This window comes from Moschus berezovskii, chromosome 21 (assembly GCF_049115385.1).
Source record: "Moschus berezovskii isolate FMDL1 chromosome 21, NW_MosBer_1.0, whole genome shotgun sequence".
Taxonomy (NCBI): domain Eukaryota; kingdom Metazoa; phylum Chordata; class Mammalia; order Artiodactyla; family Moschidae; genus Moschus; species Moschus berezovskii.
In genome coordinates this window covers 50410860-50423711 of record NC_142480.1, presented here as the reverse complement: position 1 = coordinate 50423711, position 12852 = coordinate 50410860, and the positions used below count along the sequence as shown (strand labels likewise).

Below are 12852 nucleotides of genomic sequence, written 5' to 3'. Positions count from 1 at the left end.
GGCTTGATATTTAGCTTCCATTTGTCCAAATAAATACATGTGGCCAGAGAGAAGTGGAGTTGTTTTAAGTTTGGCTGAGCCCTGGGATAGCAAAAATTCAAGATCCATATAAAATGTGTTATTTCTGAGAGGCTGGCCACAGGCAAAGAGAGACGCCCTCCCAAAGAGACGGGAAGGGCGAAGGGCAGGACAGCACTCCTACCTGCGACGGATCTGTGACTCGCAGAGTCACCACGTCCTCACTGGTGTACTTGATGAACAGGTGGTTTTCATCCAGAAGCTGCATCTTCCACATGCGCAGCTGCCGCAGCTGGTCAAAATACTGAAAGAAGCGCCTCTTGGCCATGGCACTTCCGTCCTGCTCTGCCCGGCGCCACAGGTACACCAGCAGCCGGTGTTTGAGGGAGTTGATGAAGGGGTCCCTGAACGGGTTGGCCATGCCTGTCTGGCTGTCCCGCTGCACCTCGGGGAACATGGCCGACACGGTGAGCAGGTCGTCCTCGTAGCAGAAACGGCCAATGGTCCTCACGTCGATGAAGGTGCCCTCGGGGGTCACCTGGAAGACATGGATGGTCTGCTGCTGCACCGACAGGATGGCCAGGATGTTCTTATACAGGTACAGCCCCTGGTTGTGCGACAGGACCACCTTGTCGCACTTGAAGGTGCGGGTGTCACACAGGCGGCCGGTGTGGAGGTCAACGATGTGCAGGGAGTAGTCCTCCAGCGGGGACCGGGGGTTGGGGGTCACGGACTCGCTGTTCCGATACACCTCATAGAAGGGGGGGTGAGGTTCGTCCGGCAGGTAGGCCGCAGAGCCCACGATGACGCAGCGGCAGTCGTCCGTGAAGAGGCTGCACTCCCGGTTCAGGTGCTCGCCGTTGGCCGCCACGTTGGTGATGTGCAGCAGGACAAAGAAGCGCTCGAAGAGCCGGCCGCGGATGTTGACTGACCGCTGGTCGTTGCCGTTGGCCAGAATCTCCCCCTCGTAGCCCTGCAGGAGGTCCTCGGCGGCCTGGCAACCCTGGTACTCGTAGATTTCCAGAGACGTCTGGTCGGAAGAGAAAGCGATGAAGTAGCGTCCGTCGGGGGAGAACTTACGCAAGAAGCAAGGCGGCTTCTCCACATTGACGACCGTGAAGTTGGGGAAGACGTTCTGGTGGAACACCCGGACCTGGTGCCAGTGTGTACCTGCCTTGCCTGAGCTGATCCGCCGGCGTTCCAGGCGGTGAATGACATTTTGGTTTTGGATTCTTCGAGGTTTGATGGTGGAAACATGATGATCCATTATCACATCTCTGCATGGGAAAGTGAAAAAGAGAAGTCAAGAAAACAAAAATTTACTAAAACGTAAATACAGATGACCTTTGCACAAGACGGGGGTTAGGAGCACCAACCCTCTGCAGCTGAAAATTTGAGTATAATTTACAGCTGGCTCAGTATACGTGGTTCCTTCCTGTCCACAGATCTTCCACATCCATGGATTCAAGTGATGCGCAGTACTGCAGTGTTTACTGTTGGAAAAAATGCAGGTGTACCGGGGAAGGAGAGGGTGGGACGAACTGAGAAAGCAGCAATGACATATATACACTTCCATGTGCAAAACAGACAGCCAGCGGGAGGTGGCTGTCCAACACAGGGAGTCCTGCCCGGTGCTCTGCGATGCCCTGGCTGGGTGAGGCAAGGGTGGGAAGAGGCTCAAGAGGAAGGCAATATATAAAGTTATGGCTGATTCCCGCTGTTGTATGGCAGAAACCAACACAACACTGTAAAACAATCATCCTCCACTAAAAATAAAATAAAAATTATGAATGGCTTAAAAAAAATCCTTTGGGGCTTTACACAGAGTTAGAGTTCCTATTAGAGTGACAACAGCACCACAGTCATACTGAATCCTCATGAAGGAGGCACACGAATGACTGGACTACAAGAGTTACAGGAATGAGAGCTGCTCACTTCCCAGAAACTACAGCTCACAGAAAGCCACCAAAGGCACGAGATACAGACCATTCACTTATGAATGTGTAAAACTCAAGAGAGTCCACATTATTCCTACAACATGTTGAAAGTGCTTCAAAATTCACACAATACTAATTTTCTTTTGGTTCTGGTTAAATTATATATACCAGTTTATCACAAATGGTAAAATCTGTAACTTTGTTCAAAGTTTTAAAAGATTACTTAAGAATGGTTTCTTGTATTTCTATGCCACCTTTATAGTTCTGGTTTCTCACTTCTTAATTAGTAAATTCAGCGTGCAGGTTCTATCCCAGGCTAATTTATACACTTCCGGAAGGAATGGCCTCTTGAATCCAGAGTGTTGAGGTGGGGAGCCCCCAACCACGTCAGATTCATTTCACATATGATAATATCCATGTTTCAATGCCATTCTCCCAGATCATCCCACCTTCGCCCTCTCACACATAGTCCAAAAGACTGTTCTATACATCTGTGTCTCTTCTGCTGTCTCACATACAGGGTTAGCGTTACCATCTTTCTACATTCCATATATATGCGTTAGTATACTGTATTGGTGTTTTTCTTTCTGGCTTACTTCACTCTGTATAATAGGCTCCAGTTTCATCCACTTCATTAGAACTGATTTAAATGTATTCTTTTTAATGGCTGAGTAATACTCCATTGTGTAAATGTACCACAGCTTTCTTATCCATTCCTCTGCAGATGGACATCTAGGTTGCTTCCACGTCCTGGCTATAATAAACAGTGCTGCAATGAACATTGGGGTACTTGTGTCTCTTTCAATCTGGTTTCCTCGGTGTGTATGCCCAGGAGTGCGATTGCTGGGTGGTATGGCAGTACTATTTCCAGTTTTTTAAGGAATCTCCACACTGTTCTCCATAGTGGCTGTACTAGTTTGCATTCCCACCAACAGTGTAAGAGGGTTCCCTTTTCTCCACACCCTCTCCAGCATTTATTGCTTGTAGACTTTTGGATAGCAGCCATTCTGACTGGCGTGAAATGGTACCACAGTGTGGTTTTGATTTGCATTTCTCTGATTATGAGTGATACTGAGCATCTTTTCATGTGTTTGTTAGCCATCTGTATGTCTTCTTTGGAGAAATGTCTGTTTAGTTCTTTCGCCCGTTTTTTGATTGGGTCGTTTATTTTTCTGGAATTGAGCTGCAGGAGCTGCTTGTATATTTTTGAGATTAATCCTTTATCACTTGCTTCATTTGCTATTATTTTCTCCCATTCTGAAGGCTGTCTTTTCACCTTGCTTATAGTTTCCTTTGCTGTGCAGAAGCTTTTAATTTTAATTAGGTCCCATTTGTTTATTTTTGCTTTTATTTCCAATATTCTGGGAGGTGGGTCTTGGAGGATCCTGCTGTGATTTATGTCGGAGAGTGTTTTACCTATGTTCTCCTCTAGGAGTTTTATAGTTTCTGGTCTTACATTTAGATCTTTAATCCATTTTGAGTTTATTTTTGTGTATGGTGTTAGGGAGTGTTCTAGTTTCATTCTTTTACAAGTGGTTGACCAGTTTTCCCAGCACCACTTGTTAAAGAGATTGTCTTTTTTCCATTTTATATTCTTGCCTCCTTTGTCAAAGATAAGGTGTCCATAGGTGCATGGATTTATCTCTGGGCTTTCTATTTTGTTCCACTGACCTATATTTCTGTCTTTATTCCAGTACCATACTGTCTTGATGACTGTGGCTTTGTAGTAGAGCGTGAAGTCTGGCAGGTTGATTCCCCCAGTTCCATTCTTCTTTCTCAAGATTGCTTTGGCTATTCACGGTTTTTTGTATTTCCATACAAATTGTGAAATTATTTGTTCTAGCTCTGTGAAAAACACTGTTGGTAGCTTGATAGGGATTGCATTGAACTTATAAATTACTTTGGGTAATATATTCATTTTCACAATATTTATTCTTCCAATCCATGAACATGGTATATTTCTCCATCTATTAGTGTCCTCTTTGATTTCTTTCACCAATGTTTTATAGTTTTCTATATATAGGTCTTTTGTTCCTTTAGGTAGATATATTCCTAAGTATTTTATTCTTTTCGTTGCAATGGTGAATGGAATTGTTTCCTTAATTTCTCTATCTTCCCATTATTAGTGTATAGGAATGCAAGAGATTTCTGTGTGTTGATTTTATATCCTGCAACTTTACTATATTCATTGATTAGCTCTAGTAATTTTCTGGTAGAGTCTTTAGGGTTTTCTGTGTAGAGGATCATGTCATCTGCAAACAGAGTTTTACTTCTTTTCCAATTTGGATTCATGTCTTTTTCTGCTCTGATTGCTGTGGCCAAAACTTCCAAAACTATGTTGAATAGTAGTGGTGAGAGTGGGCACACTTGTCTTGTTCCTGACTTTAGGGGAAACGCTTTCAATTTTTCACCATTGAGGATAATATTTGCTGTGGGTTTGTCACATAGAGCTTTTATTATGTTGAGGAATATTCCTTCTATTCCCGTCTTCTGGAGGGTTTTGATCATAAATGGAAATTGAATTTTGTCAAAGGCTTTCTCTGCATCTATTGACATAATCATATGGTTTTTATTTTTCAATTTGTTAATGTGGTGTATTACATTGATTGATTTGCAGATATTGAAGAATCCTTGCATCCCTGGGATAAAGCCCACTTGGTCATGATGTATGATCTTTTTAATGTGTTGTTGGATTCTGATTGCTAGAATTTTGTTAAGGATTTTTGCATCTATGTTCATCAGTGATATTGGCCTAAAGTTCTCTTTTTTTTGTGGCATCTTTGTCAGGTTTTGGTATTAGGGTGATGGTGGCCTCATAGAATGAGTTAGGAAGTTTACCTTCCTCTGCACTTTTCTGGAAGAGTTTGAGTAGGATAGATGTTAGCTCTTCTCTAAATTTTTGGTAGAATTCAGCTGTGAAGCCATCTGGACCTGGGCTTTTGTTTGCTGGAAGATTTCTGATTACAGTTTCAATTTCCATGCTTGTGATGGGTCTGTTAAGATTTTCTATTTCTTCCTGGTTCAGTTTTGGAAAGTTGTACTTTTCTAAGAATTTGTCCATTTCTTCCAAGTTGTCCATTTTATTGGCATATAATTGCTGATAGCAGTCTCTTATGATCCTTTGTATTTTCTGTGTTATCTGTTGTGATCTCTCCCTTTTCATTTCTAATTTTATTGATTTGGTTTTTCTTCCTTTGTTTCTTGATGAGTCTGGCTAGTGGTTTGTCAATTTTATTTACCCTCTCAAAGAACCAGCTTTTGGCTTTTCTACTTATTTTTATTTTATATTGTACTATATTTCATTTACAGTGTTGTGTTTGTTTCAGGTGTATAGCAAAGAGATACAGTTTTATATATATATATATATATATATATGAATTAACAAAAGCAGTTCCCGTCTTTTGATGGAGTGCTCATGGTTTATAACATAAATGGCATTATTTTGAGAGAGGGATAACTTAGGCATGGCACTGGGTTTTTTTTCTTTTTGCAGCCTGAGGCAGTTGTAAAATAACTTAATGTAGCTTTTTACAACTGTGTATTCTATAGTATTTTTTCTTTTGGTGAAATTTTAACTGTTAATGTTTTTGGCATTGCGCTTTGTACCATTTATTAAATAAAAATTTTAGGAAAAAAATAAAGCAGAGACACTAAAAAAAAATCCATGTGTAAGCGGACCTGCACCGTTAAAATCTGTGTTGTTCGAGGATCAACCGTGGATACACAAGTCAAATACATTTCCTCCATATACCCTGGGTGAAGGAGCTCCCAAGATGACAGTGACTGGCATTTTTCCTTCCCAAGTTACAGTTAGTAAGTGGTCCAAATAGCTTTGAGTCTATCAAAACTCAATTTTTGAGGGAACAACCGAATTCTCTAGGAAGACCTTCGAAGTATGCTCAGCTGTTGGGAATATTCAAAAGAACAAACCTTCAACTACATCAAATTTTCTCAGTGTAAACATCATATTCAGTGTGTAATTCATATAAAAAATACATTTACTGGGCTGTTAAGATGTCCATACTACCCAAGGAATCTACAAACTTAATGCAATTCTTATCAAAATTCTAAAATCATTTCTTGCAAAAACAGAAAATTTCATCCTAAAATGTACATGTAACCTCAAGGGACCCTAAAACACAATTTTGTAAAAGAACAAAGTTAGAAGACCCAGACTTACTGATTTCAAAAAAAGTGTGGTACTGACATAAGATAAAAAGTATACCAAATGAAGAGAATTAAAACCTGAGAAATAAACCCTCCTACACATAAACCCAAGTCTTCCCTAGTGGCTCAGACAGTAAAGGATCTGCCTGCAGTGCAGGAGAAGGCACTGGCAAGCCACTCCAGTACTCTTGCCTAGAAAATCCCATGGATGGAGGGGCCTGGTAGGCTGCAGTCCGTGGGGTCGCTAAGGGTCGGACACGACTGAGCGAGTTCACTTCCACTTTTCACTTTCACACATTGGAGAAGGAAATGGCAACCCACTCCAGTGTTCTTGCCTGGAGAATCCCAGGGACAGGGGAGCCTGGTGGGCTTCCGTCTATGGGGTTGCACAGAGTCGGACACGACTGAAGTGACTTAGCAGCAGCAGCAGTGCAGGAGACCGGGGTTTGATACCTGGCTTGGGAAGATCCCTTGGAGAAGGGAATGGCAATCCACTCTAGTATTCTTGCCTGGAAAATCCTATGGATGGAGAAGCCTGGCTAGCCCCAAACCATGAGGTCTCAAAGAGTCAATATGACTGAGTGACCAACACACACACACACACACACACACACACACACAAACCCAAGATTAGAAATTCAGAGAACACCAAACATGATAAACCCAAAGAAATCCATGCCCAGACATATCATAGTCAAACTGTGAAAAACTAAAGCATGAAGTAAAAATCTTGAAAGCAACCACATAAATGATACATTACCCACAAGGGAACAACAATTCATATACCTGTGGATGTCTCATGAGAAACTATGGAGGCCAGAAAGAAGCAAAACAACATTTTTAAAGTGCTGAACCAACTGTTTGTTTGGTCATTCAAATCTCAGCTAAATAGCAACTCTTCAGTTTTTCCCTGACTACCTTACCTAAAGTCCTGCCTTTTTCCATCCACATCAATCTGCTGTTTTACCTTATTTTATTTTCTTCAGCCCTTATCACTTTCTGAAACCATTTGTTTACTTTTCTAGTATCTGTCTCCCAACACCGGACAGTAAGCAGGGTCTTGTCTAATTGCTTGCTGACTCTCCAGCACCTAGGACAGCGCCTGAAGCACAGCAAGTGCTCATAAAATAGAAATGAATAAATGGAACAACATTTGACAAAGGTCATCCAGGATAAACAACATATTAGGTAAAAATAAAGGAGGAACATTTCAGAAAGAAAGTAGCTTAAAAAACACACTTAAAAAGAGTGCAGTGTGGTACACTTGGGAAACACAATTCCAAGTGGTTAGAACACAGGAAACACAGTGATAAGAGAAACCTAAAAAAGCAGATTGGAGCCAGATTAGAAAATACTTTGTGTGCCACATCATGCAAGTTATTACAGGTTTTAAGCAGAGGAGTGACTGATCCAATCTGTATCTTAGAAATAAAAACATACAGACAATGGGAATTTGTTTACATTCTGTCTCCTGAAATTGGAAATGCCTGGTTTAAGTATATATACTATCTGTGCTGTGCTTAGTTGCTCAGTCGTATCCGACCCTTTGCGACCCCATGGACTGCAGCCCGCTAGGCTCCTTTGTCCATGGGTATTCTCCAGGCAAGAATATTGCAGTGGGCTGCCATGCCCACCTCCAGGGTATCTTACCAACCCAGGGATCGAACCCATGTCTCCTGTATTGCCAGGCAGATTCTTTACCACGGAGACACCAGGGAAGCCCAAGAATGCTGGAGTGGGTAGCCTATCCCTTCTCCAGGGGATCTTCCCAAATTAGGAATTGAAATAGGGTCTCCTGCACTGCAAGTGGATTCTTTACCAGCTAAGTTAGTCAAGTTAAAAATGTGCACACTTGTATGACTAAACAAATCAAGGTTCTCAAACTAGTAGTCACAATTCATTTCCTACTGATTTATACTAGAGCAAAAGACTGCAAACCACTGCTCTCAGGCCAAATCTAGCCTGCCTGTTTATTTTTATAAATTTTTACTGAAGCACAGTCATACCCACTTATTCACATGTCGCCTATGGCTGCTTTTGCTTTACAACGGCGTAGTTAATTTGTTAAGACCAAAGACCGCACAGCCCACGAGCTTAAAATCCTGACCGAGAGAAATGTCTGCATGTATATAACAGGAGACATATACAAGGATGTCTGTAGCAGGACTGTTGGCAACAACAAAATCTTGACAGTACTCCAAATGTCCATCAATAGTAGACTAGGTAAAAAACAAAAACTGTAGACTAGCTAAATTCATCCAGGCACATTCATGCAGGGGAATCTTTTTATTTATTTTTGGCTGCACCATGAGACTTGTGGGATCTTAGATCCCTGACCAGGGATTGAACACAGGCCCCAGCAGTGAAAGCACCGAGTTCTAACTACTGGACTGCCCAGCAATTCCCCCACGCAAGCAATGAATTAATGAACTACAGTCACATATAACAACATAGATGAATCTCAGACACAGTGTTGAATGAAAAAACCAAGTTACAAAATACATACAGTGTGATTTCCTTTATATAAGCTAAAATTTCTAGTTTAAGAACACAAACACATATGGCATATAATTAGAAACAGTAAAGGAATTACAAACATAAGATTCAAAAGCAGTTACCTCTGAGGAAGTTTAAGAAATGAGATGGGAGTTAGGGACACCCTGGAGGAATTCTGAAGTGTGTATTTTTTTTTTCTTGAATTAGCATTCATTGTACTGTTACTCTTTTAAAATTACATATGTTTTTTAAAGTAATATTTGTGCCTACTCAGAATTTTTCTTAATTAGAAAACAATCACTGTGAAGGGAAAACAAAGGACAAAAAACTGAAGTCTGAAGTACACAAAAATGCATACCATGAGAAACTGCAGAACTGCCAAGTTGGCTCTGACTTTCTCAGCAGACAAGGCACAGGAAAACACAGTTATAGACTCTACACTGCCAATAAGATAAAAACTTAATAGCTGCTTGGAAGAAGCACAAAAATTCCCAGCACTGAATTTTTAAAAAAATATCTCTCATTAAGTTTTCTAAAAGGATTTTGGCATGATTCAGCAAGCAACATCCTCCACTTCTGAGCAAAAATAAACAATATTGAGTTTCACACAGCTACTCCTTTTCACAGTGACATAGTTAATGTGCCCATTTTGATATAGTCCAAAAAACATACTAGTAAGGTCTAAGCATTTTTAAATACCAAGTAATGTACAAAACTACCTCACTCACTCCCTGTCCAGGACATCTTCGCCACTCGCATCCTTCGAACCCAAGATGGGGGCTGGAGTCAGACAGAGAGACCAGCAGGGGATGAGAGCCAAGTACAGACCACAAATGGAAGAAGGAACAGGCATTTGACACCGTAGCAGACTAATGGCAACCCACTCCAGTGTTCTTGCCTGGAGAATCCCAGGGACAGGGGAGCCTGGTGGGCTGCCGTCTCTGGGGTCGCACAGAGTCGGACACAACTGAAGCGACTTAGCAGCAGCAGCAGCAGACTAACTGGCTTCCCTGGTGGCTCAAAGGTGAAGAATCTATCTGCAGAGCAGGAGACACGGGAGATTTGGGTTCAATCCCTGGGTCAGGAAGATCCCCTGGAGGAGGGCATGACAACCCACTCCAGTATTCTTGCCTAGAGAATCCCATGGACAGAGGAGCCTGGTGGGCTACAGTCCATAGGGGTGCAAAAAGTTGGACACGACTGAAGTGACTGAGCATGCACAGCAGACTAACCACAAATAACCGAATCAGATAAAGCATACTAGTTGTCTGACTTACAGTCACAGATCATGTTAAGCAAACTCGATGCTTAATTCTTAAAAAAAAAAAAAAAGTGTATACCTTTTGAATAGTCCCACCTTAAATTCTCTGACTTGTCTCTTTAAGGGAAAAGCCACCAGTACTGTGGTGGGGGAAGAGGGCTGGGCTGGGTGCAGGCGAAGGCCTGCTAGCTTCAGCTCCAAGTTGTACAGAAAATCCTCACTTAATTTCCCAACCCTTCTCTCAGTGTGCTCTCTGCCTGCTCCGTATTTTATACCACACAATGACAGTTTTTAGAGAGATGGTGGAATTTGGTCTTTTTCAACCTGTCTTGTTATTCCAATTATAAACTACATGCTCATAAAAACTCAGACAATATAGAAAAAGTACATAATGAAAGTCCCTTCCAGTCAGAGTAGGAGTTACGAAAAATGTTAGTGATATTTTTTCCAAAAGCTGACCCTCTATCCTTCCCTTACTCTAGTTAATGGCACAGCCACTCACCTGCTGCCAAAGGACCCGGAAACCTAAGAGTCTCCCTTGGGACCTCTTTCCCTCGGCCGCCACACCTGATCAATCAGTCCCCAAACCCTGAAGCTTTTACCTCCTCAACTGTCCTCTAATGCTCTACCTTCTTTCTATCATGACCAGCCAGCACCCTTACCCAAAATGATCATAACTTCATTGCAACCACTCCCTAAGTGGTCTCCCTAAATTCCTGTCCACTTCCAATCTACTTAACAACCAGAGCAATCTTTTCAATATTCGTTTCTGATCACATCCTTTCCCCTATGGATTAAAACAAGTACTGGACTGGCAAAAAAAAGTTCACTCAGGTTTTTCTGTTACATCTTGTTTTAATCCGTGTGCTGTGCTGTGCTCAGTCGCTCAGTCGTGTCCGACTCTTTGCAACCGCATGGACTGTAGCCCAACAGGCTCCTCTGTCCATGGGATTTCCCAGCCAAGAATACTGGAGTGGGTTGCCATGCCCTCCTCCAGGGGAATCTTCCCAACCCAGGAATTGAACTCAGGTCTCCCACATTGCAGGTGGATTCTTTACTGTCTGAGCCACCAGGGAAGTTGCACAGGGGAAAGAAACAAACTTTTTGGCCAACCCAGTATCTTCCCATTGCTCTTAATATAAAGGATCAAAATCCTTATATGCCTTCTCTTTGCCCGTTTAATCATTTCTTTAACGGGCGACCCATCTCCTGTCTCTGAACTTGGCACATGCTCTTCATCTCAGTCTAAAAAGAGCTCTTCTCTTCAATTTGCCAAGTTAACTCCTATTTCAGACATCAGCCTAATCATCACTTCCTCAGGGAAGTCTTCCTTCACCTTTCTATCAGGTATACCAGTCATATCTCACCTTCATTAACACTCACCACACTTGCAACTTCATCTCTGCATTTTACTTCTGTCTGTGGCACTAGATGGCTTCCCAGGTGGCTCAGTGGTAAAGAATCTGCCTGTGGTGCAGGACATGCCGGTTCAATCCCTGGGTCGGGAAGATTCCCCCAGGAAAGAAACGGCTAACCACTCCAGTATTCTTGCCCGGGAAATCCCATGGACAGAGGAGTCGGGCGGGCTACAGTTCATAGGGTCATAAGAGTCAGACAAGGCTAAGCAACTAAACAACAAATGGCACTGGCTCTAGACGATGAACTCCTGACCAGTACACAACCATTATATCCTGTAAGCCCATCATGGATTTGACCCATTGTAAGCCTCCTTTTCTGAACGTTCTTTACCAACTCAAATATCCACAGGGTCTGTTCCCTCTACCTAGCAGGTATTTCCTCTAGCCCTTGCCACATTGTTCAAGTTGCAGCTTGAGTGTCATCTCCTTCAGGAGGTCTTCTCTGACCACCCTGGCTGAAAGAGATCTTTTTCGCTTTACCATTACTTTACCTGTTTGCCTCCCTACTAGTCACTGCCATAATGTGAATCTGTACTTTCGTTTGCACGGCTAAGTGTTTACTGTTCGACTCCCCCATAAATTCTCCAGAAAGGAAGTAACCATGCCTACTTCAGTCACCTTAGTTTTTTCAGAGCCTAGCACTGGAGCTGGCCCATAACATGCATCTGTACTTTATCAACTGAACGAAAGAAAAAAGCCTAGCTGAAGTGGCCACTGACTCTATGCAGGCAGGTGCACGTAACCCTCCATTCTTTCTGACGGCTTCCTAAACGGGAAGGGGACACCGAGGGGCGGGCACACATGCCCAAGGGGGCGCCCCCAGAAAGAAAAGCCCGGGGCGGGGCCTCAAAGGGAAGAGCATTCTAAGGGGGGCGGGGGCCGCAGGACCTAGGCATCATGCGGGGAGGGGGCAGCCCCATAGCGGTAAATCGAGGAGGCCTCGCGGAGAGCCTGACGGGCTGAGAGGCTGGAATAAGAAAGGAGAAGTCCTCACCTGTCCGGTCCGGGATCAAAGGGCCGGGGCAAGGGACACCGCGGCCTGCTGGGCGCGCGCCGGCCCCGGCCCCGCCCCCGCCATGCCTCGGAACCCGGCGCCTGCAGCCGCGGGCTCTCGCTTCCGCGAGCTACCGGAAGTGCGGCGCAACGAGAGGGGAAGTGGGGAGAGCGCGGCACAGTCCAGCTGGCGCTAAGGGACGTTGCAGCGCACCCTGGTGCCCGGAGGGGGCTCAAAGCCAATACAGTTAGAGTGGCTGCGAAGGAAAAATGGAACCAGGCACCTAAACCTTGGAAGGACTGATGCTGCAACTGAAGCTCCAATACTTTGGCCACCTGATGCGGACAGCCGACTCATTGGAAAAGACTCTGATTCTGGGACAGATTGAGGGCAGGAGGAGAAAGGGTCGACGGAGGATGAGATGGTTGATTCAATGGACTTGAACTTGGGCAAACTCCAGGAGATGCTGAGGGACGCCGGGCGGGGGGACAGGGGGCAGCTGGTGTGCTGCAGTCCATGGGGTCGTGAAGAGGCCGACGCGACTGGGCGACTGAACAGCAA

At 43.8% G+C, this 12852-nt stretch overlaps 1 protein-coding gene across 1 annotated transcript in view; it reads right to left on the bottom strand.

Annotated features, from left to right (window-relative positions):
- Nucleotides 1-12424, bottom strand: part of DET1 (DET1 partner of COP1 E3 ubiquitin ligase) — a 31827-nt gene extending 19403 nt beyond the window's left edge. The window contains exons 1-2 of the mRNA XM_055417765.2: nt 12292-12424; nt 203-1295 (exon numbers count right to left, since the gene is read on the bottom strand). Coding sequence (XP_055273740.1) covers nt 203-1285 — 1083 coding nt within the window. The 5' untranslated portion in view covers nt 1286-1295; nt 12292-12424. The remainder of the gene's footprint in view (nt 1-202; nt 1296-12291) is intronic.
- Between the last annotated feature and the right edge of the window lie 428 nt (nt 12425-12852).